The sequence below is a fragment of the Polypterus senegalus genome, chromosome 9 (assembly GCF_016835505.1).
Source record: "Polypterus senegalus isolate Bchr_013 chromosome 9, ASM1683550v1, whole genome shotgun sequence".
NCBI lineage: Eukaryota > Metazoa > Chordata > Cladistia > Polypteriformes > Polypteridae > Polypterus > Polypterus senegalus.
Window position 1 is genome coordinate 136321522 of NC_053162.1, and position 27644 is coordinate 136349165.

Here is a 27644-nt window from a genome sequence, read left to right on the forward strand (position 1 = left end):
TTGGAATCTGTATGTCCTTTGTGTCATGTCACTCCTGCTGCTTTTTCTGAGAGGTCTGGGAAAGGAGTGCCAGGGCCAGACTAAACTACCTGTGGGACAAGACCTTTTGTTGTAACTCCCTTACAGCATTCTTGCTCATAAATGTAACCTTCAATAGCAAAAGCGTTCATAATTTAAAACTATAGGATGTTAGTTTGACTTTTTTCACCACAGAGAAGTGAATTGCCAGAGTGTTACAGTTACTGATGCAATTATATAAATGGAGTTTGACTTAACCTTTAAGAATAGCAGATGTTATTTATATCATTGCTCTTCAATTGTCCAGTGGATGATTTAAACTTACAATCAGCTTTCTGAGTATTTTTTAATAGACATCTCAGACTTCTTATTGAAAGGTCACAAGAAGCCACAGATTCAGCTGTTATTACACTCTTTGCCCATTCTCTGTAAGATTTCTGACGAACATGAGATGAGTGATATGTTGTAGCTTGTTGTTCAACGTTTCTTTGCTTACATGTCGGGTGTAAATAGAATGTATGTTTGTCTCTTCCCAACTGTTCCACACTTTCTTTTCATCATTTATTGCTGATAGGAAGTTACTATGTGCAGTACAGAACTACTACACACTCCCAAACTTTGATCACCGCCCTGCAGTAACAGCCAACATGCGTGCGTCATCAAAAGCAATTTGCACATTTTCTGCCTCACGTGGCAGCTAACCAAGCATCCATTCTCACCTGTCTGACAGCCAACCCAGCAGGAGGAGATGGGGTTGGGTGAGTTGGATAACCCTTTGTATGCCACTCCTTCATCTAGCTTCAGAAACTTAAGCATGTCATTCTTCTGGGTTTGTGAAACCCTGATGGGTCCTTAAGTACAATCTGAATCGCATTCCCTACTGTGTTATTTGAGCTGAGCCACTTCCCCCCCATATTCAGACAGAATACCTCACACAATCAAAAGATAAATATGACTTCAAGGCCTCTACGGATATCAAAGAGAAACCAGGGTAAATATAAACCAGGCGGCTGGCTGATAAAATGAGACAAAGAGTCATTCTGTAACAGGACATGGGCTTATGAGGATGATGACCTGCCCTGATAGCCACTCCATAATTGTGCCCATAGGAAGTTTATATTTCTACTTTTATTTAGGCAGAGCATATACTTTGGATTTTTATTACATTGGATTTTTGCTGGGAGGTCCAGTTTTTCCTCTTGTACCCCAAAAAATATTTTAGGTTAATATGGTTCCATATGAAAGAATGTGAACGTATGCTTGAGAATGCTTGGCAATGGAATGTTGGCCTGTCTAGGAGTGGTTCCTATCTTGCTGTAGACTCCAAGTTTCTACCAGCATAAAACTGAATTTTGTTAAGCCGAGGAAATATAAAGAGAGATGGAAAGAAGGATGATTTATCCAAATAAAAATTGTCTGTAGGTCCAGAACTTCATTTGTTAGATGGTTACCTGTCTTTCTTGAAAAAACACATTTTTTCTAGTTACTTATTACACTTAGACAGAGACTTTTTCTTCCTAATTGTTTAGCAATTCTTACTGCAAAAGCAGTGTTTGACCTCATGTTTTATTGTCTGTTTAGTCTTTTCTCATTCCTTGCCTGATGTATCTAATCCAACTGTTGACACCTGCCCTCATAGCATATGGACTTTACCCTGAGTATTATCACCTTCTGGTGACATTTAATAAATCAAAAACATCCAGGAGATGGACCAGTTGTCATCAACCCTGTGCTTAAGAATGCTGAATAAAATGATAGTGAAAAAAGGGAAACTGCTGCCCAATTCATCTTTCCTACCTGAAAGAGGATTGTCTTTTTTTATGTTTAATGTAAATATCTAATTAAAGTGTGGACTAGCCAGAGTTCTCTTTCCTCAGGAACCCTATGTAGCATAGCATTTTAAAAATATATTTTTCACATTTAATATGACTTTTTTCCTTTTTCTAAAAAAAATAGATAAAAAGAACAATTTTCTATTTTTTGATTATTTGCTCACTGTTGCCTAAATTCGATTTAAGAGACCCCAGGCCTTGCTATAACTTGTGTATATTTTGTATTGTAAATGGTCATAGTCTGAATTTAAAATGAAGAGCTTACACCCATGATTTACTTAAATTTATAATTAACGCTATAAATATATCTAATATATTTTTTTGCCCATCTTTCCGTAGATTACTTGGCAAACCATGGCCGGCTCAGTGAACCAGAAGCCAGGCGCAAATTCTGGCAGATCCTGTCAGCTGTAGAATACTGTCACAATCGAAAAATCGTCCACAGGGACCTGAAGGCAGAAAATCTTTTGCTTGATGGACACATGAACATAAAGATTGCTGGTAAGCTGTCATAAGTTCATTATAAAGGCAATAATAGGTATTATAGTTTACTTTAATATGTGCTCCACCTGCCAAGATTTGCATTTGCTGAGAAAAAGGCTGAGAAAAAGGCTTTTAGAAATTCCGTATGCCATTTTTAAAGTCTTATGTGGATGGATATGAAAAATGTAATAAACCTGCAAACCTAGATGATGATAATGTGAAAAAAACATGTAACTCCTAATACAATAGAACAATCCATTGGCTTATTCATAAGCCTTTAACTTCTAATGGCATTGGAGTTTTTTTTAAATAACAGAGCTAAACGTATCCTCATCAATGCATTATAACAAAATGTGTGAATTAAGGAACATTCCTGTATAATTTTGCAGTCCTAAAATATACATAAAACCACAGAGCTGCTAATGAAGGATATGTTAGGATAAATGTAGGATGGCAAAAGGTTAGAGCTGTTGCTTAAAAGTTTCAAAATTATAGTCTGGCTGCTGTAAGCAAGCAGTTTGGATATTCTTTTATACTGCAGAGTTCACATTGGTTTTTTGAACAGGTCTGCTGGATTATTGTCACATCTCCAATGTACAGTTTGAGCTGCTTGAACAGTACATATGCTCAGTATGAGTGAGTATCTGCTTCTCTCTCAAGAAAAAAGTAGTTCAAAAAATAACATCATGAGCAGTGCATTTAAAAAAAAAATTGATTCATTTTATTCTATCTAAATCTCAATATGTGAAGATAGACTCTCCCCATGTGTGTTATACTAGTAATGAAAGGTTCCCACTTTATCTTGATTCATATAAATTTGAATATGAGTTTCAATGTGAATCTTGCATTCCTTGTACAGCACCAATAGTAACTTTTTTTTCTTATTTCATACATCTTGTTTCACATCCATAGTGGGCAAATTTAAACGGCTGAAACATAGACAGAAGTCAGTAAGATTATTAGTAAATTATGGTAATTGGTTACTATTCCTATATTAAAATGAGTCTATAAGTAAAATCTGTGATACTATCATAAAAATAGCGATAATGAAACATGACTAGCTACAGAGTCATATTTAGAATGTAAATCAATGAATTTTATTAATTAAGGCAGCTGACAAGTAACCACAAACTCAAATTATTTAACAAATCCAGGTAATTTAGCGCAGGTTAAAGATCAACTCTCCTTGGTGCCCCACTCCATTTCATTTGAGCCGTTATGCAAGAAATTAGTTACTTTCACAGTTAATAGCTTTAGTTCATTTTCCCTGCTGAGCTAAAATTGCGTAACACTCATCACTGCTAGGTGAAATTGAAATGTACGGCAGGACCAGTTTTGTTGTAGGTTTGTGCGCACATAAAACTGAAAGTAGTACACATTGTTGTCTAGGCTCCAGCCCTCTCTGACAAAAAAGTTACTTTAGAAAACAGAGGCCTATAAATGGATGGGCTATCCACCCTGCATAGTCATAATAATTTAAATATATTTAGCTGACCCAAAACAGACATCAGTACTTATTGCACTGATGAATACTAAAATTGAAAGTATTCCTTAACGAGCAATTGCTGAGTGCTTTGAGTAGTGAGAAAAGTGCTATATAAATGCAAAGAATTATTATTATTTTAATGGTAAATTAAATATGTTTTACATTTTCACCAGGTGTACTATTTGCCCGTTCTGTAGCTTTGGTCCTCAACCTTGAAAACAGCCACATAAAAGACATCTATATACATAAGGATGACCAGGTGGATGTTGCTCCTGAAGACTATATAATGGGTGTCATTCTCTGTGTCATGATCTGCTGTAGAAAAAAGAAATATGTATCATTCACCATTCATTATTCAATTATTTAAAAATTCTCAATCGAATGATACTGTTTAACCTAATTTTGGCAGTTGTTTTTAACTTGGCATGTTGGACTGATCAGTAGCTTGAGTTTGTCAGTGTGTGTATTCTACATCCGTGAACCCAGTAAAGAACCAGTATGCCAACAAGCCTTGGTTGCTGCCTTATGCCAATTCTGTCTGTTTAGACTTTACTTCTCATAAGCATGTATTTCAAAAATGAATTTTGAAAGTGAATGTGATGTTTATTACTAATTTACAATTACACCTTTTAACTTTTGTTTTAAACCAAGACACACTTCACAACCATTCAGCGCACATTAGAGCATCTAAATATATGATGCTGTCCAAATGTGTGATGCTAATAAAACATATGCAGTAGTTTCAGAACTGTCCATTTCAAAATAACATACACAAAAATCATTATATTTTTTTAATCTCGTTTTACGACATATTCAAAATTATACCAGAAGCTCTTGAGGTTTCTCCGCATGTCTCGATGCAATCAATTTTCAGCTGCAGATTTCTATTCAGTAAATAAATCCAAAGCTCTTGTTGAGCTTCCACATGGTCTTCAGTAGATTTAGGAATGTGGTAAAAGGTTCATGAGGTGGGCAGGTTGTTCAAAGGCCCTCATCAAATAAATGCTAGCTGTCAACTAAGTAGACAAGGCTGTAAAATTAACAGAGAAGTGTCGGTTGGAGTCTGAAGGTGAAAATTTACTGGCAGCCAGTTGCTAAATTGAAAACTGGACTCTGAATTCTATGTGGACCTGAGTGACCGGGAAAGTCGCAGCTGGGTGGGGCTCCTAACTTATTTCATGGTTTTGTGCCCTTTGTGTCACATTCTTTACCAGTCTCCTTAAAACAAATCTGTTAGCAGTTAATAACCCAGAGCTTGCCAGCCTGTGAAATTCTATGCTGGGGTGCAGTTGTGCTCTAATTATGAAACTATGTATTAGACATAAATGACATGTAGAGGTGGCTTTTCAAATGTGCAGACAAGGCTCTCCTTTATTAAGTAAACAGGGTGAGTGGAATGTTGCACAATGAGACGTCTAGTAAAATCATGTTTTGATGTGGGGACAAGAAAGAGCATGATCATATTATATTTGATAATAAACTATCTTCTTTAAATGTTTGTTTTGGTTTTTTTTCTTGTAAAGCACTAGGTCCTTGAAAAATTGTTGATACACTGGTCCATTATCTGTGACGCTTGCCTAAGAGGAAAGTAGGTGTTGAGGGTCATGACCTTGGAAGCAAGCTGAGATTTGGCAATGCTTATATTTGTTGTGTGTTATGCAGATTGAAAGGGAGTAGTGCTGTATTTTAGTTACTTATGTTTAAAGAGCTGAATCTCCTTTGCAGCAGCAAGATACGTGAGACATGGAATGTGCACACCATAACTCATATAATTGGAATCTGCGGTGGGTTTTAAGGGTAGTAGTGTCTTAATTTACAAGAACTGGAAAGATCTTTTGTTTTTATCAGTTTGCACAGATGCTCAGGAGTCCTGAGTCTACCAAGTTATCCCAGTGGATGCATTGTGGTTCTGTCAGGTGACTTTAAATCATTTTTATTTTTTACTTGTTTGTATTCCCCCATCATATCCCCCTGCTTTCTCACTTGAGTGAAAGGAATTAAGGAGCAGAACCCCTTAACAAGGCTGGAAAAGTTTTTTTTTTTTTTTTTTCCTGTTTCAGATTCCTGTCTCAAAGTCTTCTGTCCAATTTGTTCCTTTCTGCAACGGCAAGCTATTCTTATCACTCTCATTGGGAGTGAGGATTGGAATCCTTTTTGTCATCACATTCAGTTCATTTGTTCTTTTTTGACGGTGTCACTTGTAATCACATTAGTTTGATGCCTGCCATCTTTGGAAATGGTGACTGGCAGTGCATTTAATGTTATAGTTATACAAACATTTCCTGTTTGTCAGAATGTGTACCACAGCTCTCAGTTACTCTGTTATGCGGCTTTAACCAGGTAAACCAGAATTCTGCCACTAACAACAAATAAGTTACCCCAACCAGCAGGCTCTTTTGCACAGCAGCCCAGATGTGTTCCGGACTCTAAAGTACACAAATAAGGGAAAGAGGCTGCTTTCTTTAGTCAGGCTAGCAGCACCATTGCACACTAATGTGAGAGAGAGCTGAAAGGAAGGAAGTACACCCCTTGTGTGTTTACATCATTTCACACCATTAGGAATTTCACAGCTCTTATGGAGAAGAACAGCATCTTCTGAATGCACAACAGCACTTATACATTTCAGGAAGCAAATTGTGAACTATTTGATTAGCATGCATGCAAGCCTCCCAGAGAGGGAATATGGGATGATCACATGCCAGATCTGTCTGTCTGTATATCTGTCTAAGGTTGAAAGAGGCAGCTGCAGAAATAAAGCCTATCATTTAAAATAATTATACATCAATATCATACGCATCGTGTTCATTCTTCTTTTCATAGTGAGGATTGCTGACCTAAGCTAATCAGGCCACGCTATCCCCAGCAACTTTATTAACTGCCTTTCGAGAATTCCCAAATTATTCCAGACTGCTTGAGAAATATATTCCCCCCATTTTATCCTGCCTGGTATGCCTCCTGTGGGCAGGGGACAATTTAAATAAAGATTAAAGGTTGACTGCTATTGAATTAATTTCTAAATTAATGAAACATTTCCTTCTAGTTAGAAACTGACTTTATAATCGAAATCTGCTATGATGGAGATAGGATTACTGGTACAAAGTGTGTATTTATCCATCCTCCACCCTTAGCTTTATGTTAGCTGTTGGCAGATATCAGAACCACATGCTGGACAATCTGTTTGTTTCCTATAGTATTGTTAGGGTACACCGTCATAAAACGCTTTACAAAGAAATTCACATTGATGTCCAGACAAATCAAAAACAGTATGGGATGGGTATGCTGGAATTTTGTGTGGTGTAGTGTTTAATTGTTTTCAGTGTATAGACATTTTCTTTTGCTACTGTAGTGTGTGTATTGTCCAGGTGTTTTTTCCTCCAATCCTTGCAGTGGCAGTGTGACTTTGATATGACAGACTAAATCCAAGAAAGGGCAGGCTTATGATGTTTTTGTTATGCATTCAGCTTCATCAGGCTGCCTTGGAGTGTGCCATTAGTAGACGGGGTGACATTTAAGGGCCCCAGATATATTTAGCAAATGCTGTGGCTCAGGTGGGAGCCAGCCTACTGTTTCCTGTTGCCGACATTTGAGAGCTGTACTTAAAAAAAGACCCCAGGCTTCTTTCAGGCTCAAAGAAAGGTTAGGTGCATCACAGTTGCTTTTTGTTATTTCTCTTCAAAGCTTTAGCCATCTGTAATGCATTCTGCAGTAGGACAGGGATAAGAAAAGTCAAGTTGCATGCTGCCAAGGCAGGTTCGTTGTTTTTCTTTTTCTTTTGTTTTTTAATTTTTATATGTTTAGTGTTAAACCATTTTGGACTCAACAAATAATTTGATGTCTATAATCATCCGGTTGTAAGAGAGTTTCCTTGATCATTCGGTCAAACTGGGCTTGGCTCCACATGACAAGTGAACTTAAGAGTAAACATTTAACACATAGCAGATGAAAATGTTATGATCTAATTCTCAGCTTAGTGAGACCAAGGCTAGCTGGACCAACATGTTATTTTATTTCTGAACTTTTTCCTGACAAACTGAGAGCAACCTGTTAAGTGTCCTTCCTCAGTGGCAAAATGTAGCAAGCTAAATAAATTCCTAGGAGACAGCTGTTGAATTTTTAACATTTGGCTAGGGATGATTTAATGAGTTATTAATTATTATGTTGAACTCATCTGTTTGATGTTGGTGTGTTAGCAGCTATTTAGCAGGCAGTGATAGGATCTACAGTTAATCTCCCTCTTTCTTTTGTTAAGAGATTTGCATAGTAGCTGCTTGCATGCCCCCAGTTTTAATTTAACAGCTCCCTGTTGTGATCTTATAACATCTGGTTAATTTCTGAACACAGGAAAGGATATATATTAGAGACATCGCCCAGTCATTCTCCAGCAATACATCATAGTCCTCAGACCTCCCAGTGCTTTTTACTATCAGTTTTCCGCATTGTCAAAGGTGCAATGATTCTATAGGTGAGTGTTTTTTTTCTGAGCTGTGATTGTTTTATCTAATAGCCGCCATTACTTCTTGTTGTTCCACAGTTTTCATTCTCAATTCCCCAAGGCTCTTAATATTTGTGACTGCCAGATAGAACTCTTCATAATGTTCACATTTCAGGTTTCTTTTGTCTTGCTAGCCACTTTGTGGCCAACTTGGTTCTCTCCATTTCTCTGTCTGTCTGTTATATGTAGACAGAGGGGGAAAAAAAGCACAGCTATGCATTTGTCTCACACTTTATTGGGGAGAAGGAGGGGCTTGGGGGGTGCAGGTGCACGGTGGATTTGAGCGCTAATATTCTGAAAAGCTCTTCTCAATCTCGCAGACAACAGAGGCTCATTGACGTCAATGCAGGCTGATCAGCATGCAGCGCATGAAGTGGGTCAGCACTGATAATTCAGCCCCGCCAGAGCTGCGCTCTACCTTTCCATTGTTGGAGATTCCTGCTCAGTTGCTGCCTGTAACTCCTTCGTTTCAAGGTAATATTGGAGATCTCCATATGCAAGGGAGCGGATGAAGACTTGCAGGACAGATGCCATGAGGGGCCTGAGTGTTGTCACCACCATATTCTGTAGAAAATACATCTCGCAGCTGGTTCAGCTACACAAGCGTGCCTCTTAAATTGTATCACGTAGGGAAGGACTGAGTAAATCAGAAGTGTTTGATAAGAAACACAACAGATGACGTTAGTAGTGGAATGGTAGGGGAAGGGATGTCTGAACTCTGCAAAAAGGAATTCAGACTGTTAGTTCCTGACATTTTTTTTTTTTTTTTTTTTGTCCAGCTCATTTATCGTCTCATTTTTATGAAGTGGAATTTTCGTAAAATAACAACATTCTTTGACCATTACATCCAGGATGTGAACTGGAAGTAATAGTCATTATGGTTTAAGGAGTTTGTTTTTCTTGTAATTGCAACAAATTATGTCATATAAAATCTATGACCAACATGATGGTGGTATCATTAAAGTTGCTGCAACAGCGCTCCATGAGACTAGGTTCAGATATGCACCTGGTCACTCTCTGGTTTCCCCCTGTAACTAAATAATGTGCCTGTTAGCTTAATCGTAGACTTTAACAAGCATCAGTGTGGGGGCATGTATGAGTGTCCTCTGCAATAGATTGTACCTCTGTTCCAGCCCTCTTTTCTCAAGATGGGCTTCAGCCCACTACCATCTTGTAACTGGATTAAGTGGATTTGCACAATGAATGGATGAATAAAAATTCACGTACCGATTTGCACAATGAATGGATGAATAAAAGTTTGTGTACCACTTTATGAACCATGGAACATAATTTAAATTCACTGATTGTTTAAAAAGGATAGAAGGAGTGTGTTATGCATACGTTTTATATTTAGAGGCCCTTTAAATCACTCAGGTGGAAGCTTCCTGTATACACATGGTGATGACACATTTCATTTATCCAGTCATGAAAAATTCAAATATGAAAATCTGCTAGAATTTGCAGCGAATGTTTGTCACATTAACAAATAATATTTAATTGGATACTTTATTTGCCTATGTTACATTGATTTAACCCACTTTAAAAAGGAACAAACCGAAGCTATTGTAGAGGCCTGACATGAAGTCACTGAACAAAGCATAATGAATTTCTGGTAGTCATTTTCTTGAAAACCTCTAAGCATTTGCTGTGCATAGAGTTGGCAACTGTGTGGCATGAGACAGAAATAAAGTCTGAGAGAGTGGAAGAAATGTTTGCAGATGGAGAGGCTCTCTGCAAGTAGACAGATACCATGAGGATTTAGCACATCTTCTTAGTGTGCACAGAGACACTAAATATACTTGGGGAGACCCTACTGCAGTGGGGGTAGGCAGATAATGAAACAAATATCAGTGGTGCAAGATATGTCAAATCTGGGGACTGCCATTTGCCGGGCCTTCTGCCCTCTATCGTAGACAACAGGACCTCTCTCTCTCTCTATCCATCTTTGTAGGGGCCCGATATGGCTTAGTGAAGGTCTGGAGGACCTCCAACATTTCCGTGGCACTCCTTCAAAATCTATTTCTAATCCTTGTGAATATTTACTTTTAGGGTACCACTCCAGTGGTACAATAGACTGGCCCCTAGCTGGTCATGCCAACTCACACGAACATTCAGAGATAATCACCTTCTGACGGTATAAGTTTACTTCATATTCTCAAGCCCTAACAAGGTGTGTCCCTACCACCTGCCATCTCTGCCCTTACAAATGCTTGCCAAGCAGGTATTCCATACCAGAATGGTGGTGTTATTTTTAATGTTTCCTTCTATACTGAACACAGTTCCTGTTTTTTCTATCCATCCATTTTCTGAATCCACCTTTTTGATTCGGGATAGTGAGTGGGATTCCAGCAATAGTCACACCCGTACTCACACTCATTCATATGAAGACACTTTAGAGTCAACAGTTAATCTAACATCTCGTATATAATTCAAGCTGCTGTAAAAGCAGTACCAAGTTCACAGTTCTCCTTCAAGTAATCTGAGCAAAAATGTTTGAGGCAGATGCCATCCTTGAAAATGCATAAAGTGTAGGTATGGCATTTGAGGTCAACAAAACCTACAGCAAATCAGCTTTAGACCAAAAAGAACAGCAACAAAGTGCTGGTCTTTCTACGGCAGCAAAGAAGAGCTTTATACTCAGCCGTGCTGACTCACAGAATAAGCTTAGTGAAAAGGAAACAGGACAGCGCGTGATTGTGTGTCAGGTTTGCCTTCTGATTCGTGTGCTTCTGACGCCAACCTCTTTGTGCTCTCTTTTTGCTCGAGTCAATTAACTCACAAGGTCTGTCTTCAGCACTCGTGAGTTTGAATGCTCATCGTGTGCTCTTTTGTCCTTCTAACTTCCTGTAATGGAGCCGACTGCCATGCCTGAGGACAAAGCTATCTGTCTGCAGGGCAGATTTCTTTCTTTTTCTCTCGCATCGCCTTTCCTCATTTATCACTGTAAAAATAATCAAGTCGTAGACGTTCTGTTGCCAGGTCCAAGCTCTTGATATTTTCCAGTGTTGTTGGGAATTTTGAGTGGCAGCATAATTCATAGTCTGTGTTCACGTCACATATAGAGAGATACCTCTTCACAGTGAATGATAAGCTCTCCAACGAGAATCAGCCTTTTAGGTGGTCTTAATGGTTAAGGTCACATATTGAATGAAGAAAAAAGACTAGGTAAAAAAGGGAATGTTTTAAAAAAAAAAAATGTACACCTCAGCACTTCAGTACAGAGTATTTTGACAGTGGGTAATATATGTTTAACACCCATTCACATTCATGTCCCACTGAATGTTTTCACTAAACAGGACAACTAACTTGCTTAGGATGACGTATTGTAACTGAAACCTGCAACATAAAAATGTCAATTCTAACTCCTTGCCATATCTCAGTGCCTTACCTAAAGACAAGTCTACATATATATATTACGCTTACAATATGATAGATTCTCTTTATTTCCTTATCAGGAAAGATTCCAAGAAGAGTCTATGCAATGCCTTTATTTATTTATTTATTTTTTATTTTGTGGTTTAACTGCATTGCATAAACCAAATCAGGCACTATCCTTGTGTGTGTTTGTGTGTATACATATATAGACTGGTCTCACACTTGTGTATCTCCTGTACATGTGTACATACGACAGAAAAGATTTTGTCAGTGTTTGGGCAGAATGTTCATTACATCGGAGGCTTGACCATTGTCTGGAGTCTCATATCCTGTACTACCACACCAGTATGCCAGGTGGGAGGCACTTTCCCCACATTGTAAGTTATATTTAAGAGACATTGTAACCATTACTCCAAACTTTTCAGATACTTTGATAAATCTCCTCCAGTCTTGTATAGCCTTTGTCAGTGTTAAATTATTAGAAAATAAGCAATTAATCATGTAATTGATGTAAACTGTAATGTGCACAAAACAAACTAGTTGTAACTCTCTGAAGTAAAAAAAACTGTATACTTTAAGCAATCGCGTATCTCAAGTAGTATTTTTCATTGCAATGGTATTGAGCATACATCTTTGTGTATTCATTTTCACAATTTGCTCTGCTGATCTCTGTGTTCTGCTCAAGTGTGTGTGTGCCAAGCAGATGACCTGGACACAAAGGAATGTGTGCTTCCAGTGTAATTAGTAAAATACTTTCTATGAGCATTAATGATTTTAACATGTAAGCATGACTAGTAACGTGTCATGTTTATATAAAAAAAAAACATAAGAAGCAAGTTGGAAATTTATACTTATTTTTTTTCATGCCTCATAAAAGGAACAACACCAAAATGATTTCTTCATTTGGAAAAAGATGGGAAGGAAATCCTGCCCATTACAACAGTACTTACTACCGCTACCCACTACTACAACTTTGCCAGTTCGAAATGCTTGTGCATTTCTTGTAGTTTGTATTCTATTGATTCTAATACACACACTGTGTTTCAATGCGGCAAACAGTATTCTTACAATTAATCTACAGTGTAATGTTTGCTTTGTTCTCACTGTGTGGTCCTCCTTTTTTATTATTATTATTATAAACAATGCACCCATTTTTGCCTTCTCCGTTATAGTGAGTTGAAGGGAATCCTGGCAGCAATTGGTCCTGGGCAGGAAACAATCCTGGATAGACTGCAAAAGCACATTTACATGCAATTAAATGTCCCCAACTGATGTAAGATATGAAAGGATTCTAGAGTACCAGGCATGTTGCTTTTGGACTTGGGATTATACTCGGATCCATGGCCCGTGGATGCGTCTTGTGCAGCCATACCCCACGCTGCAAAATATAATCCTACTGCTGATGTGATATGCAGAAATCTATTTCTAAAATAAAAAAGTGCATTGTTACAACATAATGAAATGTGCTTTTGGCCACTAGGGGACTTATCAGCACCCAAAAACACAGTTGCACCAAAATAGTTAAAGTTAAGTTAGAGGATTTTTAATTTTAACAGTATCTTATGAGCTGAACTGTTCTGAGCTCTTTCTTTTGGTTTCTCTTCCACTCCAAGTCTCACTCTCACGTGGAGTGGTGGGCTTGCTGTTGTTAACTCCAGACCCAGGAGTATTTCTCGTCCTTAAATCTGTTACCCCCGGGGAGCACTTCCAGGTCTTTTATGGCCCCAGTTGTCCTTGTGCGGTTAGTTTTCAAGGGCTTCCTCTGGTGGCCCTGGCAGAACAGGCCATATCTCCCATGCTGCCCTGAGGGTGTGCATACTGTGGATCTCCAGATGAGATGCTACTACTCAGTGCATGTGGGAATGTTCTGCACGTAGCAGGAAGTCACCTACTGTCCCAGCATTCCTGGTACATAAGCCCAATCAGCGTGTCCTTCTGAGGTTGCTGTGATACCATCCCTAGTGCAGCTGCTGCTGTAGCATCTTCCTGCGTCCATATCCTGGCACAGCAATGTAATATTTCCCATGACCCCCTGGCCAGGTAAGGGAGCAAGATCTATCCAGGCAGGGACACTTGTTGGTCCCTCCCAGTGCTGTATAAAATCAGTGACCACAAATCCATGTGTGGTCTTCGGAAGGGGAATACAGGCTAATCAAAGTGCATTTTTTTCTGTTCAGTACAGTATCTATAAATCTGCCTGCTTTCATGGGACCAAAGGACCACCCATTTCTGAAGTTGAAACCGGGTGTTTGAGAAGGTTAAATTATATGAACTAAGTAAGCCTGTTGAATGTGACCAGTAAAAAAAAAAAAAGAAAAAAATCTGTAAACTCATTTTGGTTGCACGTAAAGAGCAAATTAAGGTGCTTGGTACAGCGGAGACGTGAAACTGCTAATCTGTCAAACACATATTGACATGTGGCCTCTGTTCTCACCTCTGAGCTGGCACCTGTCAGCTGCAGACAAGCTGACTTCAAAAGAGCCTTAAATGATTAGGCGTCACCCAGATGCCACTGATGCTTCTGCTCGCCTGATCCGACTCATGAAACAATAGCTCCTAATTAACAAACTAGTAACTGTGCTTCAGGGCCACCCCTTCTCTGACTTTAAGCCAATTTTAAGAGGATGATGGGCTTTTCCAATATGCATTTATGCATGCAGTTTAACATATGCCTTGCATTTGTTAGTTGAGATGTTAGCCCTTTTATACTAGAACTCCATTGTAACTTTAAACATGCAATTTTCCAACCCAAGAACTAAACTTGTGTTAAAGCAGAATAAACCTACTGTGGAGTCAACTCCCTTTCCTATGTGAGTTGCAGATGAGAAAATCAGCAGTTTGCGCAGAGGAGACATTGTGACACACAAAACTGCCTTTCAGAAATGCTTGTCTACAGTGTACCACGTGACTTGATTTCAATTGAATTACATAACAGCTTGTCATGGCACATAGGATGAAGAGCTATCAAACTGTGCTGACACAAATCGACAAGTATTTGGTTAAAAAAAGCTTTTTTTTAATTAAGTGTATGTAGAGCTTGTCAATATAGTATATTTTCAGAGGTACAATAGTTCTTACACCAAATAGAGAGCAGCCTAAGAGGTTTTGAGATTTAGTGAGCAGTCAGCTAGTCAAGGCCAATACAGAAGAACCAGATTATATCCAGAATACATTTGTATTATTCTGTTTATATTCTAATTTCCCATAATTACATTCAGATTAGCTAAGAATAGGGTGGACTGGCATGTCCAGCTCAGAATGTTAGCACTGTGACCTTAACAAGGGCAGTTGGATGCAGAGAGAAGTAAAGTGAAAAAAAAACATTATTCCATAATAGTGGGTTGAATTTCTTCTAACAAACAGCACACATCTTCTTACCATTCAATAAGGAAAGTTAACCTGTTTTTGCAAGATGTAGTAATAACTCAAATCCCCTATCAGGCATATTTGCCAGAAGGTAGAAATATAAAGTAAAAACTAAGTTGTAGTGCTAGTGCAAGCATACCTATAGACTAGACAGTAAGCCCCATCAGTTTCCCTCAGCGTAATGGGATATGAGGTGCTAGCAAGATACCAGGTATCATGTATCTCAAGTCATGGGTTTATGGAGTGAGAAACTGCAAAATAAAATGTTCAGCTTCTCTAAGAATGATTTCCTTTCTGCACTAAAGTAAGCAAAGCTTCTGTTTACCTCAACTCTCATCTGCTGACTGGCACCACATGCTTGCCGCATGTCTTAAAGGAGGAGCCAATGTGGAAAAGTCTAGCAAAGAATGCATTCTGACACATGATCATCTCCTTGGCTGACACAATTGACTCATCCGAGGCTTGTTCTGCTATACAAGAAATCCTTGCATGAAGCATCTTTCTTCAACATGGCATACTTTTGCAGAAGAAAGAACAGCAGCAGAAATGACTCCTTAGGAAAGTTTACCTTTTAGCCCTTGTTGACTTGACCAATTTCAAGACTGCAGTCTGGCACATGCACACAGTTCTGTTATGTCTTCACACAGCAGTTTTGAGTCCAAAGCAAGATCAGTCTAGCTTTTGAAAACTGTGTTTAAGGATAGTGAAAATTTCGTTACATGAAGAAGAAACACTTGTAAACCTACAGAATGGTACACAAGAACATGATGGGCTTGAGGGATTCAGTGACAGAGCAGTAAGGCTGGTTGAAATTCTACTAAACATTTCTGACCCAAACCTTCCAGCTGATGACCACAAGAGTAGTATTTGGGAGGCATGGCAAAGCACAAACTGTCCATGTTTAAAGCCAAGGGTTAGGAATAGAAGAGGTGTACCATGTCACAAAACATTGTAGAAGAGATAAGAAAAGAAAGATATCAGCAGATCTGTCCATTAGAGCATGGCTTCCAAGTAATGTTGGACCACAGCAGTACAGTATACTAAAATCAGCCAACAGTCATACATTATTAAAGAGAGGTTTTAAAACTCTCCAGGTCTAGGTGGAGGGTGCTTTGTCAATTTTGAAGTCAGATGTGTGTACACAAGTAGTGGATTACATGCTGACGCACACACAGAGAATTATGATGACGCGAGAACGTGCCACGTTACAAAGTCACAGCTGCCAGTTTTATTAGCACAGTCTGAGGTACCATGAGGTTATAGGGCAACAGACTTTTTTTTTTTTTCCTTAAACAGGCCCATCAATGCAAAGTTTAGACATTGTTGATGTACTTTTCATGATGGATCTTACACTCATTTTGCAGGAAAACTCGGATGTCTGCAGCTGCAAAACCAAAAACAGAATAAAGGAAAAGCAGTACATTTTGTCTGTTTTGTTTTCTACAGCTCGTCAGCAAGGTTCCAGTCTCTAAAAAAGCAGCACCGCCCTATTCGCTTAGAAGTCTTTGCATGCTGACCGTGTGGCATGAGGGTGATAATTAAATTGCTGGGATAGATTGTTCTTTTGTTTAATTAATTGGTTTGTTCTGTTAAATGCTTCATTAAGAGCCTGCATGGGGAGATAAGACTAATGAGCAGCAGCTGTGCTCAAGTTTGTCTGAGGGCAAGAAGGAGGAATGGAGTTTGGGTAGTTGTCTTCCAAGTGTGGATTTTTTGTGAAGGTATTGAATAGCATCAATTAGTGAGCAAGTCAAGGTGGGGCTGTTGAATGGATGGAGAGGGCCTAGGTCCTGGAAAGTTGTCACACAGGGCCAAGGGTATAGGGAGATACTCTGATGGCTGAGTAAACATACAATCCAATGTACTAATACTAGAAACTAGCTGCACTTCTCAGTTTAACATGTCAGGTGTTTAGTTTTGTGTCTGTATGTTAATCTGTTTTATCAACAAATTCCTTGAATAAAGGATGTGAGTTTGGTTTCAAGTGGCCTCTGCTTCTGCTCTTCTCAGTGTCTGAAAATCCTTCTCCACATTATCAGCATATTCAGAACCTAAAGTACTTTGTAGAAAATGTTCCAAATGCTACTTTTGTTTTCCAAGATAAAGAACACTGATTAAAATATTATGTGTATGGGGGCATTTTTGAGAGGGTATATGTGTGTTTCAGAAAGTGGGAGAAAAAGCTTCCATCCATCCATTTTCTGAAAATAACCTCATCAAGTTTAAGGTCCTGGAAGGGATGCTATTCCATTACATGGCCCACTTCGATGTATGCCCATTCAAAGTTACAGTTAACCAAAGCAGAAAAAAAGTAGTAGAAGTATATTCATTGCGTCTCTTTCAATCAGTGGTAAGTGAATCCATGTTTCCCAAATTTGAACTAGTGAAGAGTTTCCATGTATCGTATATTTTAGAAATTATGCACTATTTTGATGTTTTGGCAGAAATCCCAGAGGACACCTCTATTCTTGTATTGTATTCTTCACTGATGTTAGTTTGTTGGAAATGTAAAATCAAACGAGGTGTATCCTTAAGAGACATGCGTATTGACATCACACAAAAGATATCTTGATAGGTTTCTTTAATTGGTACTGAATGGTTGCCCAACTAAACGAAACCTTAAGAAACTCTGCAACAAGAAAACAATCAGACCTACCCATGGGCAATGGTGTGCTTCTTTCAAATGCTGTGTGCTTCTTCCAGCTCTCTGAGCTGGTGCCCTGTCCCAAACACAATGCAAAATATTGCCTGTCTGATTTAAGCCAAGGGACCAATCCGGTTTGTCTCTTGCTTGGCTGCATCCTTAAAATTTGCCTCATGCAGACGTGTGATGCGTGTTGGTTAATTGCCTTTTACTGCATTAAATGGTTACGTCAATAATATTTCTGGTCCTAAAGACCCACAACTTGCATTCAAATGCGAATCATTAATAAGGTCTCACAAAGCTGTCTTGTTAAGGCAATGCAATAATTGTATATTCCAAACATCCTTTTCATAATTAGCTTATATTCCTCTTGAAAGTTCTCTTTCCTATCAGATCAGCAACATATATCCAGAGCTGAATCAGAGGTCAAGGGAAGTCAAGCACCAGAGTTTGTTACCTTTTAATGCTGCTTTTGTGAAAGCCCTTTAGAGTAGACAGGTGACTCATTTATTGCCATTAAAGAAAGTTCTTGCTGCCCCCTTCTGCTGAAGAGATATGCATGACACCAAGGGCATTACATCACACTGGCATTCTTGTTTTTGTTTCTTTTGTGACTAAAAAGAAAGTAATAACCCAAATGGCACAGCTGGTATAGTTATCTTTTTGTTTGACAAGATTAATGTTGTGATTGTTCTTTTCAGAAAAAAATATTTCTTATAATCTCATCATAGCGCATCAATATGAACAATGGTGTGTCTGTCCTTGAATGTACTGTAGCACAAAAGTCCCTTTTTAATCTTAACGTAACATCCTCTAAGTTTGAGAGCATTTGATTTCCCAAGATTAATAAATTCTTGTGTGTGGTACTGGGAATCACTGGAACAACTTTGACAAAGTCATAAATAAAGTCAGTATTTAGTTATATATTTATTTATTTATTTGTTTATTTATTTATTGTCTTTCCCAGACTTTGGTTTTGGCAATTTCTTCCAAGCTGGGGAGCCCCTGGCCACGTGGTGTGGGAGTCCACCTTATGCAGCACCAGAGGTGTTCGAAGGGCAGAAGTATGAAGGTCCACAGCTTGATATTTGGGTAAGGGCCCTTTTTACCAAATGGATTGATGTTAGTGGATTGGTAACTAGTAAACTTGACATATTTTGTGTTTGCTTAATTTATGGTTTCATACTCTTTAATCTTGCTGTGCTTTTCTCACAGCTGAAATTGTGTGCTTGTCTCCTCTTGTTGTTATTATGATATCCATGCATTTGACCTACCTTCTAAGAAGGGCCCTGTATCAGAATAAATGTAATAAAATGTTGTGTTTTAAGATTGTACTGGCCTTTTATGTGTTGTTGTAACTGGTTGTACGCTTCCCAAAGCCCCAAAACTGATTTTTCAGTATCCACCTATAGTATGTAGAAGGTTTTATTTATATAGCTCTGCTCAGTCTTACTACTTGTTGTTTTTTTTAAGCATTATCTAATCTATTAAAAGAACATATACATTATTTTCACATAGGATTAGTAAGGTTTATCTAATCAAATTTAATCTATGCAGATAAGTTTCTTGTTGCCTCTTACCCTGACAATGAAAGTGATAACTTAGGCTGAACAGGCAGCCCATACTTTGTTTTCTCTATGCATAGATTTTTTTATCCTTTTGAATGATACATTCAGAGCACATGAGAGTTAAAATCACTAGAGGGTGTTGTAACTCTACCTTTGGGTCCCCACTGGAAAGGGTGTATTTGGATTATTCACTCGATGTCAAGACCACCTTTGGTGGCTCCTATTAATATCCAGACACAGCAGCTTTACTCTGGGGTCATTATTCAGTGATTTACTAAGGGTGCACACAGCCATCATGTGAGACGGAGGCATGCACAGATGAGAAGAACATTTTGAATTGAGAACTTGCTTCCCTCTCATTCAATGGTGTATTTTGGCAAGAATATATTTGTCTGGTTCGTTGTGAGCATGCAACTGGACATCTGACACATGGATTATATGACACAAGTAAATTTAGATTGTTTTCATGTACATGTTCATATTGTTTGCTGCTTGTTCAACTTTGATTCCTGTTGAAGTTCATTGTATCAGGAACTGCTTATCTCTGTTCTTCATAAAAACATGACATTAAACAATTTTCTCTGCCATTACTATCAACCATATGAGACAAGTAACAGAAGAAAGATTTTTTGGGTGTACTATTCATTTAAGAAACAAGTCCTGTTATTTACCAGAGTTAATGGGTAGATTTGTATCCTTGTTAGGCCCAAGTACATGGTATGAAATGGAATTTAAGCAGAGTCTTTAAAATAACTACAAAAAGAAAAGAGTAAAATCCGGATGCCTCGTTTTTATGCCATTTTTAACATACATTAATATCTTTTGGAGCATCAAACCCAGTTTTTCCCAAAACTGATTGTACACAAATTGCAAGCCTAAAATTGACAATGGCCTGTCCCAACCTCATGTTAATGTCAGTAGGAATGTACAGACCTTTGTAAAGGTCTCAACAAACCTCTAAATATCTAAGACACAGGTGGGCAAAGTCAGCCCTGGAGGGCCGCAGTGGTTGGAGGTTTTTGTTCCAACCTAGTTGCTTAATTAAAAACCAATCCTTGTCAATTATTTAATTTCATGGCTTGCTAGTGCTTTAACTATGCCATGTCAGGTCATTCTCATATCCTAGATTTTTTTTCCTTTCTCCAAATGATTTGAAGTCCAAAACAGATGAGTTATTCTTAGTGCTTCACTTTTTTCTCTTCACTTTCTTTCCAAGTATTTAATTAAACACAATAGTGGATGATAAATACACACAGGTGTAAATGGAAACAAGCTAAATGGAGAATGGCTGGTTTCTTATTGCTAATAAGGAGCAATTTAAAACCAAGAATACAGCTGTTTAAGATTTAAATAAGCAATAAGGGTTCACAATCTTAATGAGCGAGACAACTAAAGTGAAGCAGAAGTGTTACTTGAGTAGTAAGTGCTTCTTATTTAACAGTTGGGTTGGAACAAAAACCTGCAGCCACTGCGGCCCTCCAGCACTGAATGTGCCCACCCCTGAACACATTTCTGGACTGGCCTTTACCATTTTGCTTTGTTGCTGCTGTTTAAGTATATATATATATATATATATATATATATATATATATATATATATATATATATATATATATATATATATATATATATATATACACACACACACACACACATACATATATATATATATAATATATATATATTTAAAGTGAAAGGTGATCAATTTTGTGGAAATAATTAAATTGCACAGGTCTCACAACAATTAGCCATTTACTGTTGTCTAACTTCCATTGTCATTGGAAAGGGTGTTTATTTTAAACCATCTCACGGGTCAGACACTTTTACTGCTTTTTATTAATAATAACTTAAATATTTCATTCTTTCCCATCCATAATCCTCTTGTATCTTGATCACCATTAATCAGCATGTCAAAGAGTGTAGTACAGACCTGTCTTATCAGTAGACTCATTTTCTAAATTCCTGCTTGTTCGATGTGAAACCAAGAAATATAATTCCTCCAGTGTGGTCTCAGTCAGGCTGTCTGCTTATAACCACTGAGTCATGTACTAAAGCTGTGCTGACTTTGTTTTCTTTATACTTTAAAATATTTTTGTGACATTTGATAATATCAGGTCCTGCCAAAGACTTGCTTATCCATTACTGGGTGATTTTAATGCCTTGCATTCGATATTGCAGGTGTAAGCTGTTTCCCTACAACCCCCTGAACTGGAATAAAGTAGGCTTAAAAGTTAGGTGAACTGTTGCATGTTAGTCTAACTGGCCTGTAAACTGGCTAGATGTGAGTGAGTATGTGTGAGTGGTCTCCCAACCATGATTTTCTACCTTGCTGTCAAGACAAGCTCCCAGTACTCGCATTTCCATATAGTTCTTTCCTAGTCACTTCCACAGTGCTTTAAGTGCTGCTTATATTATTTTGATTTTTCTTTAGTTGCTCTTGACAAAACATTTTGCTAAGTAAGGTTGCATAACATATTAGAAAGTGTCATGATATGCTACTGAAATTCTACAAATATTCTTCATTGCATATTTTTTGCTTTCATGTATACCGTAGGGTATAGTTTTGTTATTTTGCCAGCTGTGAGAATATGTATCCTGGTGTTATGCTGTTGTGAAAGCAATCATTATTTTGTCCAGATCAAATATACTGCCCATTGCTAAATTGCAGAACAGCTGCCTATGGCACCTCCGTTTTGCACCCACCTGCCACAGAGCAATTATATGCAATTTACAGAAATAATAAGGCAAGTGAATAGATTTCAATGATTCTTGCGTGGGCTGAAATATCTCTCCTCAACAAGCAGGTGGACCAATTGTTTTCTGTATCATGGGTACAAGGGATACAAATGGCCACCTTTGGGAGTCTTTCTTCTTCATTGAGATATATTGGGGGGGGAGCAGAGCAAAGGAGTGCACTAAGCCTTTGAGCTATAAAAAAAAGGCAAGATTCATTAAGTTGGGTATAGAAGTCTCTTTTCACCCATGAGCTTGTCGAGGTTTAAAACAATTTTGACATTTATGAATACTCTGAATTCGAAACGTTCAGTTACTGAGGTTTTCTATTGCTCCTTCTTACTTTTCTCTAACTTCTGATCAGTCCTTAAAGCAAACAGGGTCCCAATATCCTTTGTACTTTCTTCTTAACCTCTTTATAAACTTTTCGTGATTGTTATCTTCAACCTTTAATCTAGTGGTATCCACATATGCAAGTCTGTTTAAGGTGTCTTGTAAGCTTTTCCATGTCATGTTACTAATGTTATTTCATAATTACTCCCTTTTTCAATTCTATCTGCTTTTGGGCTAAATGCGTCTGACAGGCATCTCTCGCCAGTAAGCATCAATAATTCTTTTACAGGAAAATTTTGAGCTGGTGGGGTGAGTCGAGTATTATTGCTCATTCTTGCCACTGCTTTTTTATGATTTTTTTTTCTTATTAATGGCAAATTATTTAATCTTAGAAAAAAATAGGTAGAGAAGATGTAATAAAGTAGAATAAAGAACCGCACCAGTTTGTCATTTTTATCCTTGTGCTGTCCCCTACCTTTGACGTGCTGCATTTCTGATTATGTCTCTTAAGCCTGTGTTTGTAAATGTACAGCCTAGTTTAGTAAAGTGCTTTGGAATATTGTGCTTTACAGTATAGAATGATGCTACCTATATTAAAGCTTGTTTGTATGTAATCTTTTCAGAATTTGTGGATTTGAGCTGTAAGAAAGCTTATTTTGGACAGTGTTTTTTTTTTATTTAATCTTTGTGGTATGTATGAGGTCTGCTTTGGTACAAGCATAGCTTGATATTTTAAGTACATGTCAACAATTTGGAAGATCCAAGGGACCCAATAATTCCAAGCAAATGATGGTAAACCCATAATGAGTATAACTCCTAACTCCTTCAATGGCAACCTTTTTTTTCATTGGTTCAGATTTGGGACAAAAGAGCATCCAAAATGTATGTGAAAACTGAAAAGTCTGACTTGCTTTTGGAAATTCAACAAATGGTAGCAAAAAGTGGACCACAATCTGTTCATCAGCATTAACTCCAGTCTCCACAAGTTCTAACACAGTTGGACTGGTGACCTGCTTGAACTCTTCCCATTGTGGTGTTGGCATGTACGAGCTTCCATCTTTTGTCCAGTTTTATGCATGATCCATCCAACCAGGCTACTTCTGTTCATTTTCATGCTTCCCAGTGTTGTCATCTGCATGGATTAACTCAGTCAAATGGCATACTAGTCATGTGATACTTCCTTCCTCCTTTAGCTATTACAGAAATTGCACATCCCACCCACATATTTCACTAGAGTTATTAATTCTCTTATTAAACTTTTCTAGAATTCTAAAATCTTTTGAGTTCAAGATGCGCCTTAGCAGTCCATATTAAATAGCTTGCAAATTTTAAGAAACAGAACATTTTAATACTGCAGAAATTTAAAGGTAGAAAATAATTGCATAGTTGAAGACTAAACAACTAAGTAAAAATGAGGTATAAGAAGCAACATGCAAAAGACAAAGCATTTGAACACCATCAGACATTTCGGGTTCATTTCCTTTTCCTTTGTCTGTCTGCCTGCTCACCCATCTGTTATATAAACTGCATATTGAGTTGCCAGGTTATTTCAGTATAATAAGATATAGGCAACTAGATGAAGTCATAAACTGTCCATATTTCTGACAATATTATAAATTATTTGTGTGTGTTTTTTTTTGAGATGTGGCTGTCTTGTTGGCAGTTACTGGACTCAAGATGAAACCTCAATGTGATTCCTGATGTCATATGAACCTAATACTGTATTTAAACCAGCAGCATTGCATAAATTGTGGCATCCAAGTTTTTTGATTTATACAAAAATCTACATCAAATAAATGAGTAAAACTGTACTTTCACAGAACGGACTTTAATTCTTATTTGACTTTCTGCTTCAAACCTCTTGATTAGCATTTAGGTTATCATTTTGTTTGCAAGTCTTCTGGTCTTTAAAATCTTTTACCTGTTTGCTTACCAGGTCATAATAATAGATGGGTTTAACTGTGTTGGGTTAATAGTGTATTATCATCACTGTGTTATGTGCTTAAATCATTATAAAAATGTATTCCTACCAAAGTAAAAAGATTTTTATTTAATGGAGGCATGACAGTGCAAGAGGTTGTATTGAGTTCTCATAGTTCTTGGATCCCAGTTCAGTTCATGCCCAGAGTGGCTCCATTGTGGTCTTTGAATGCTCTCTCTGTGGTCACTTGCCATTTCTTCCAGGAGCTCTAGCTTTCATCCTCAATCCAAAGAATAAATTGACTGGTCACCCTTGTCTGACCAGTGTTAGAATGCCCTAGAATGTCTTGTCTTACATTTGGCTTTACTGGGATAGGTACCAACTTTTCTGTGTCAATGACCTTGGGAAAACAGGTATTAGAAATTAATAATAAAACTGTGGATTTTAAATGAATATAAAGTAAAGTTGAGGCCTGACTTTTTCACAGTATGATTGGAGCCTGTCCACAAGTTTATGTTTATGTATCAGGGAGAGTGCAATGTGTAATCAAAACAAGGCTTTCCTTTTATATTGGCTAAAACCCCCAACCCCTCCACACCTCACCTCTCCCCTCCTGTGGTGCCATAAATATCAAGAGGGCTAATCCACATACTTGAAGCGTGAAGTGATTCTCCCAAGAGCACCTTGGCCCATGTCACAAACCCCAACCTATATAGCCATTTTGTTCCAAAAAGTGTCCGCCAAGGGTCTATCATAAATTAAAACCACTGTAACAATTTAGTTTGAAAAATACATTTGCTAGTAGAAAGATTTTTATTCAGTTCCTATCTCAGATGGTTTCTGAGTTTAGTTTGAACTTTTTTCTTATATGCAGGCCCTTTTGTCTCCTTCTACATTCCTATACAGTTGTGTGACAACACTAAGTTGGCCTGGTGTGAGTATGCTTTGTGAAGGAGTGGTTGAGGAAACTTAATTCTTGCTTTGATGCTGGGATAAGCCCTAGTTCTCCGCCACCCTGTAATGGGGAGGGGAAAAAAAAACAAGATCTGATGATGCATGGGAGGATGGATATTAATCAAATATACTCATTTTAGTAACTACCAGTAATTTTTAAATGACTGCAAAACTGTCAACATCAAAGCTGATCTGCTGGACTTGAAAGGAAATTGCCCTCACTGTGTATCTGTTTCAAAGACTCTGTGTTGGCAAGCACTCAGTCATCTTTGCTGCGCTCCTCTATAAAACCCTGAAGCTCCTCCAGTCCCAGCATTCAGATTATTCTGAGGACATGACTCTTCTCTGTTGCATTTGTGAGCCAAAACTGTTTAAGCTGTGACATTTTCTCTTACTTTGCATTGTCCTGTCTCATAGCTGTTCTGCTATATTGATTTTACTGTCAGCATTTGTTGTTAAGTAGAGTAAATTAACATTTGGTTTTCTTTGTTATATTGGCTCCAGCAGACCCCCGTGACCCTGTATTTAGGATGTAGTGGGTTGAATAGTGGATGGATGGATGTGACTGAAGGAAATGTCAAGGTCTTTAAGACCTGTTGTCTTATTATTAGAGGGTATTTGTCAGGGATCGTGTAAATCACCCAACACTGTCTTTGGACTTTGCTCCAGTAGATTGGTTGGAACAGTGGACACAACTGGCCAGCCTGCAGTAATTGAATATAATGTGTCCAGAATGATCAGGAAATAAATATGACCAGTACTCATCTGCATGTCCTTGATATTATATATTGATTATAATATTATATAATTATATTATATTATTATATAATAATATTATTATAATATTGTCCTTCAATATTTATAGGACTGCACATTTTGACAGACAGGCTTCATTTTTGCACAATCTGCCACATATTGCAAAAAAAAATGTATGTAGTCTAAAATGAAATATTGCTATGGGTTTTTTAGGTCTTTTTGTCAATTAGTAAAGACATAAATTGAGTCCAGTGGTGGTCACAGACTCCTGTCTGCCTATGTTAGATATGGCACAGTGTAACACACAGACCAGCTACATCTGGAGAGCTGTGCCGGCCAGTGCCGTTGATGAGCGTGCACACGTCACTGTTTTATCAACCCCAACGATGCTTCAAAAGCGGCTGAGACTGACCTGTGAGGCCAGCTGTTGTATTCTTTGGCTTGATGCCTGTGTGCCATGTGGCTTTAATTTAAATTGGTCTCACATTTGAGCCCCCACAGTGCTGCCTTTTGATCCAAGCGAAAGATTAAAAACTGTAAGAGTTCATAGATTTCCAGACTGTCTAATACAGGGGTGCGAACTCCAGGCCTAGAGTGCCACAGTGGCTGCAGGTTTTCATTCTTACCATCTTTTTAATTAGTGACCAGTTTTTGCTGCTGATTACTTCTTTTAATTAACTTGACTCAGGTCCTGAGTGGCATGGTGGCACAGTGGGTAGCGCTGCTGTCTCGCAGTTAGGAGACCCTGGGTTCGCTTCCCGGGTCCTCCCTACGTGGAGTTTGCATGTTCTCCCCGTGTCTGCGTGGGTTTACTCCGGGCAGTCTGGTTTCCTCGTAAAGTCCAAAGACATGCAGGTTAGGTGCATTGGTGATTCTGAATTGTGCCTGGTGTGTGTGTGCGTGCCCTGCGGTGGGCTGCCGCCCTGCCTGGGGTTTGTTTCCTGCCTTGCTCCCTGTGTTGGCTGGGATTGGCTCCAGCGGACCCCCATGACCCTGTAGCTAGGATGCATCAGGTTGGATAATGGATGGATGGACTCAGGCCCCATAGTTCTTTCTTTTTCTTTAATTAGCAGCCAAACAATAATGAGACACAAAACAAGCCACCACATGACCAGCTCCCCTGTGCCCATTACACAATATCTGAAATTAAAGAGAGGTGATGGTCTTGGTAAGGTTGATCTCTCTGGTAACCAAAACATTTTGACGGTGCTCTTAGAAAAAACAGAAAAACAACAGTTTTTCGAAATGTTTGCTCTGGCAGAACGAGAGCAGCAACAAGCCATGGAATTAAACAATGGGTTTAATTAACAGCAAGAACTGGCTTCTCATTAAGATAGTGATTGGAGTGAAATTAGTTGGAGTTTGAAGCCCCAGTTTAGCTGGTCATCTGTTAGCTCGTTTCACATCTCATTTCTGCTAGGCTGTCATTTAATGAAGAAAGGAATCAATTCAGAGGACTGAACTCTTCTAACAGGGCTATTAAAGTAACGGGTTGGAAAAGTTTATTAGCAGTGAAAACTGGTCACTGATTAGGAAAAGGGTTAGATGGGAAAACCTGTAGCCACTGCGGCACTGCAGGCCTGGAATTTGCCACCCCGTTCTAATATATGTATAATATGACTTCCATATTTTTGACTACTGAAAAATGCTTTGTCCACTTTTGACTGTACTGACCGGTATGCT

The 27644-nt window shown here is 38.2% G+C and overlaps 1 protein-coding gene and 1 long non-coding RNA gene across 2 annotated transcripts in view; both read left to right on the forward strand.

Annotated features, from left to right (window-relative positions):
• LOC120535840 (serine/threonine-protein kinase SIK2-like) overlaps window positions 1–27644 on the forward strand; it is an 88698-nt gene that overhangs the window by 43334 nt on the left and 17720 nt on the right. Inside the window, exons 4-5 of the mRNA XM_039763951.1 lie at window positions 2190–2351; window positions 18664–18788. Of these exons, the coding sequence (XP_039619885.1) occupies window positions 2190–2351; window positions 18664–18788 (287 nt within the window). The remainder of the gene's footprint in view (window positions 1–2189; window positions 2352–18663; window positions 18789–27644) is intronic.
• On the forward strand, window positions 7303–8969 carry LOC120535842. The gene is made up of 3 exons (XR_005634976.1): window positions 7303–7455; window positions 8161–8281; window positions 8632–8969. It is a non-coding gene; the product is annotated as an uncharacterized LOC120535842 (long non-coding RNA).